Source organism: Oryx dammah, unplaced genomic scaffold (assembly GCF_014754425.2).
Source record: "Oryx dammah isolate SB20612 unplaced genomic scaffold, SCBI_Odam_1.1 HiC_scaffold_19, whole genome shotgun sequence".
NCBI classification, from domain to species: domain Eukaryota; kingdom Metazoa; phylum Chordata; class Mammalia; order Artiodactyla; family Bovidae; genus Oryx; species Oryx dammah.
This window is the reverse complement of record NW_024070203.1, coordinates 92,248,523-92,253,986: the sequence shown is the minus strand read 5'-3', so window position 1 is coordinate 92,253,986 and position 5,464 is coordinate 92,248,523. Positions and strand designations below refer to the sequence as shown.

The window sequence follows — 5,464 nt, the reverse complement described above, 5'->3', positions numbered from 1 at the left end:
GAATATACTGCAGCCTGGTGCCTAGAGCCCACGCTCTGCGACCAGAGAGGAGGCCCCGCGCTCTGCCCCTAGAGAAGGTCCGTGAGCAGCAGGGAAGACACAGCACAACGAAAGCGAATATACTGCAGCCTGGTGCCTAGAGCCCACACTCTGCGACCAGAGATGAGTCCCCGTGCTCTGCACCTAGAGAAGGCCCGTGAGCAGCAGGGAAGACACAGCACAACCAAAGCGAATATACTGCACCCTGGTGCCTAGAGCCCACACTCTGCGACCAGAGAGAAGGCCCCATGCTCTGCACCTAGAGAAGGCCTCTGAGCAGCAGGGAAGACACAGCACAACCACAATAAATAGAATCAAATTCTGAAATACAAGCACGTTTCACTAGGAGATATTAACATACCTCAGGACAGCTATGGGACTCTCTGCTCCTGTGTTCAAGGCTTAAATAACAAAGAAAAGTGTTTATTTAAATGTAATCAAATAACATACTTAAAGATAACTACAGACATTTGAGATATTTTAATGGTTAATTCCTTAAGATTAATTACACTCACATGACATTAACAATTCTGTATACAAGAATAAGCTGAAAAGACAAACAAAAGACAGAGCACCTATAGTCCCATAAGTTTTAAAACTCAACTACTATACCACTTCAATACGAGTGCAAATAATTCACCTCTCAATTACCTTTTTACTTTGAGTGTTTTAAGGTATGTGAAAACACAGAGGCTCCTTTGATTTCTTTTATTTCTCAAAAATAACCAATAATATGTCAAAGGAGTATTCTAGTTCTGAATGACTTAAAAATATGTACTATTTTTATTTACTTCTAATAAGTCTTTCTGAACTATTGTCTGAAAGGAATTTATTTTCAGTGCTCTATTAAATAAATTAAATGCCTGATATTTGAAAGTTTAATTGAAAAAATACATTTTCCAAAATTCTTGTTTGTTCCTAGGTTTTACATTGCATGTAATGTATATGCCAAGGCCACATAGTACCCAATTTAAGAAATATATAGGTTGGACTCTTTTCATTGTACTAATAAAAATAAAAACTAATAATCATAATTGCATTTAAAAAATCATATTCTTTATATTCTGGATATATTATCTCCTTGTGATTAATACACATAACTTTTACATAAAACTCACACACATAACTCTAGAAAGTTTAAAGACTAGCCACATATATGCATAAGTAATCAGAGCCTATGACTAATCTGTTTTTTCCTCAAGTAATTATTCTAGTGAATATCAGATATCAATGGCTAAATGACTATTTAAATCATTCTGCTTTTTAGAAATAAATCTCATATAAACACTAAAATTACTCCTAAATCCTGCATAAAAACTTACCAAAATACTCCTGAACATCCATCACATACAAATGGAAGAAAATCTAAAATAAAGGGAAAATGTTATATGTTCTGGTCAGTAACTGATTTTGATTTAGGTTTCTTAAGTAAAAAGAATCAAGTACTGAACTGTGGCTACAGGAGAAATTTCCTTTTGAACAATATCCTAGTGCAGCAAGTAGTGGTTAAACAAAAGCTATTACAACCTCAAGTACTCTGAGAGTAACCAGATTATCAGGAGATAAATATTACCTGTAGTAACATACCAAATCAAAAAAAGAAGTCCTGTGTTTTTCCCCTTATTTACCAGATGTTGCTTCTGAGGACCATATATCACAAAAATCCTGCATTTGAAGTGACAATCTTAGATGTCAATTTTGACTGCACTGCTTACTAATCTAGCAATGCTAGGCAAGTTACTTAACAGTAGAGCTCTGGGTTATATATATATATATACACACTAGATATATATATAGATATAGATACAGTATGTGGTATTGTATATGTATACAAAATCAAAAATATATTATCAGGTAATATAGATAAAAATAGGATATAAGTACACTGCATCTGGGTGCATATGTATGTGTGTATGTCTATCTACTGTGTGTATATATCTGTGTTATATGCCACACTTACTTCATAGGGTAATTGTAAAAACTAAATGAGATATGTAAAAGATAAGAATAGTAAGATAAGAACTATAATTAAGAAGAATAATTACAACAATTCACTTGTTTTGAATAGACTCAAACTCTGAGAAAAATCCTGGGGTGACTAGGTAGAGACATGTTCAAAGAAATTCCAGAAATTAAATAGATGGATTCATAGTGAAAAATTTAGTTCTGAATTGTTTCCTTCCTTGCTGTTAAGGAACAACTAAGTTAGGACTAAGCAACAATTAAGTCAGGAAATGAATTTTTGGAAAGCACACGAAAGTATCTGTTTTTAGATGTGGCAACTGACCACAAATCACTGAAAATAATCATTCATTCTCTAATCTGTTTTCAATGTACATCATAATAAATTACAGTACACAGACAAGTGAGGCTGGATATATCTAATCACACTGCCTTTACAAAATGAAAACAGAAAGTACTGCACTTAAGAGAAAGCCACTGTTACTCCAAAAGATCTCATCCTACAAGCTATCTTAACCCATAAGAAAAAAGAGGTCCTATCCAGGGCTTCCCTGTTGGTGCTAGCGGTAAAGAGCCTGCCTGCTAATGCAGAGATGTAAGAGACGCAGGTTCAATCCCTGGGTCGGGAAGATCCCCTGGAGGAGGGCATGGCAACCCACTCCACTATTCTTGCGTGGAGAAACCCATGGACCAAGGAGGCTGGAGGCTATAGCCCATAGAGTCACAAAGAATCAGACACAAAAGAAGTGACTTAATACACATGCACAGGAACCCAAAGGGACCTTTGGCTACTTGCTGCCTGTGGGACAAGAGGCCTCTAATATAGTTGTCCCCTCACCTGAGAAGTGAGCTTAACGCATTGTCACTATTGTCCTGAAAGCATGATACTGTAAGCATCTGTTCCATACCAAATACGTAGATATACATTTGTCAAAGAGAAGAAAACTGAAATATACATTACTCTGCAAGACTCACATGTCTCTTTAAAATGGGGGAAACGTACATGATTCCTACTTTTAGAGACTCTGGTGACCAACTAAGTATTAGATGCAAACTAAGAGGACCCAGCACCCCACTCCAACCCTCTCGCCTGGAAAATCCCATGGGCGGAGGAGCCTGGTAGGCTGCAGTCCATGGGGTTGCAGAGTCATACACAACTGAGCGACTTCACTTTCATGCACTGGAGAAGGAAACGGCAACCCATTCCAATGTTCTTGCCTGGAGAATCCCAAGGACTGGGGAGCCTCGTGGGCTGCCATCTCTGGGGTCACAGAGTCGGACATGACTGAAGTGACTTAGCAGCAGCAGCAGCAAGAGGACCCAGAGATAAGAGTTAAGGTAATTTCCTAACACTTGACACCATTCTTCTATTCATCCGGAAGCTAAATGAAATCTAGTACACTCACAATATCCTCTAAATCTTAACTGCTCTCCACTAGAGACTGCGAAAAATCTGAACTCCAAAAGAGCCAGTGCTTACATTTTAAGAGACACCTGAAGTTGGAAGGGAAGATGGACTACGTCACAGATGGTAGATATCAGGGACTTGATAATCAGGTATGCCAGAATTACATCCCTTACTGTCAAAACCCAATCGGCTAAGCTTCCCTATGAGAGTCTGCAAGGAAACATCGGTCCTTGTCTACTGAATGGCGGAGGATGACAGCCAGTGGTGGAAGCTACACTCAGAGTCCTGTAAGTAACAAGAACGTGGTAGGGATTGAGTCCTTTAGCCCATCGTCCACAACAGGTCACCACTGATCAACTGGAACACTCCCACTAATTCTGGGCTAACCCCCAGGGCCCCTCTCAGTAGTGACAGGGTACCTGCTACCAACGACTGAAGCTGCAATGGGAGAGAAAACTTGTTTGGCCCCGAGACGTGTACCAGCACGAGCCAGATGTGATAGCACCCATTTGGAGTGCAAGCCAGGTACCAGAGACAGACGGCGTTCTGTGTGGCTCTGGGCTTCAGGACTTGCCTGCGGCACATTCCTAAGGCCTGTGCCGCACGCCCACTGGCCGTGAGCTTGGACTCCGTGGGTCACAAGGTCTCTCAGTTCAGCAGAGACAGAACACCGCCTGACTGAAGCTCTAAAACGCAGCGAACTTCCCTGAGAGCTCTCCTGTGGAAATGGCCATGTCTCAGACCCTTACATGGGCCAGAAGCAAGGCAGGCGCTCAGTGCACGTCTACTGAGTCAGAGACAGAGCCGAAGAAGACAGGGCTGAGAGCACAGAGACACGCTCCCCAGGCAAGGCTCCGGGCCTTCTCACTGGAAGTCCGTCCCCTGAGCAGCCAGCGAAAGCGAGGCTCAAAGCTGACAGACAACGGAAGGGCGGCGGACGACGACCCAGGTCGCCGCGGCGGGACGGGGCACCCTCCCGGTTTCCACCAAAACGCGCTCCTTCCCGGGTTCATCAGACAGCGGCGGGCTCGCGCGGCTCCTCGGCAAGGCGGCCTCGGAAACCCGAGCGGGCGCTGCCGGCTGTGCTTCCAGGACTCGCGCAGGCCCCTCAGGGGAACAAGCCGCTCCCAGGCCCCAGGGCCGCCAGAAAGGCTCCGATCCGGCCAACTGCGGGGCCCGCAGGCCACGCCCTGCCCCTTCTCAGCCTCCGCCCCGCGCCGCGGCCCTCGCGCCCCGCCGCCCCGGAGGCAGAGCGCGGCCCGGACCCCCGAGGCCGGGGCTGGGGCGCCGCATCACCTAGCCGCCTGCAGCGCTCCACCCGGCACTGCCGCCCGACGTCCAGCTCCGCCATCTCCACGCGCGCGAGGGGCAGGGCGAGGGGGCGAGACGGCGCGCGGCGCCCGCTGGGAACGGGCGGGAGGGGCGGGGGCCTGCCGGTGGGAGCGGGGGCGGGGCCTGAAGGTGGGGGCGGGGCGAGGGGGGCTGGCACAGAGAGGGCGCGGCGAGGCGGCGCGCGGCGCCCGCTGGGGGGGCGGGGCCTGAAGGTGGGGGCGGGGCGAGGCGGCGCGCGGCGCCCGCTGGGAACGGGCGGGGAGGGGGCAGGGCCTACGGGTGGGGGTGGGGCCCGTGCCCATAGGGATCGGACGCTCGGAGCGTCCGGAGCCGGATGAGGGGGTGTTGATATGTTCGGCGTTTTTCCGGGTGGAAGTCCTGTCGCCCAGTCCTTAGAAAAAATACCCAGTTTTCTGGGAGATTGCATGCTTGTGTGCTCTGTGCCTATCTTGCTTCCGCGAAATTGTTGCGGAAGGCTTCCTCAGGAGTGTGTGTGTGTGTGTGTGTGAGTGTGTGTGTGTGAGTGTGTGTGTGTGTGAAATTGGAGTTGCGGAAGGCTTCCTCAGGAATGTGTGTGTGTGTGTGAATTTCTGACTCATTCTACACCAGTAAAAGGTCTCTAGCGCTTCAAGTCCTGAGTGTGCACTGAGCCGCCTAGGGCCCCTCAGTTGAGAGCGCAGACTCATTTAACACACATCCTGAAGAAAGCTTTTGGTCATTCCA

The 5,464-nt window shown here is 46.8% G+C and overlaps 1 protein-coding gene across 1 annotated transcript in view; it reads right to left on the bottom strand.

Annotated features, from left to right (window-relative positions):
- The window catches only part of ZFAND1 (zinc finger AN1-type containing 1), a 24,130-nt gene extending 19,328 nt beyond the window's left edge, over nucleotides 1-4,802 (bottom strand). The window contains exons 1-3 of the mRNA XM_040261157.1: nucleotides 4,706-4,802; nucleotides 1,362-1,404; nucleotides 401-440 (exon numbers count right to left, since the gene is read on the bottom strand). Coding sequence (XP_040117091.1) covers nucleotides 401-440; nucleotides 1,362-1,404; nucleotides 4,706-4,760 — 138 coding nt within the window. The 5' untranslated portion in view covers nucleotides 4,761-4,802. The remainder of the gene's footprint in view (nucleotides 1-400; nucleotides 441-1,361; nucleotides 1,405-4,705) is intronic.
- Between the last annotated feature and the right edge of the window lie 662 nt (nucleotides 4,803-5,464).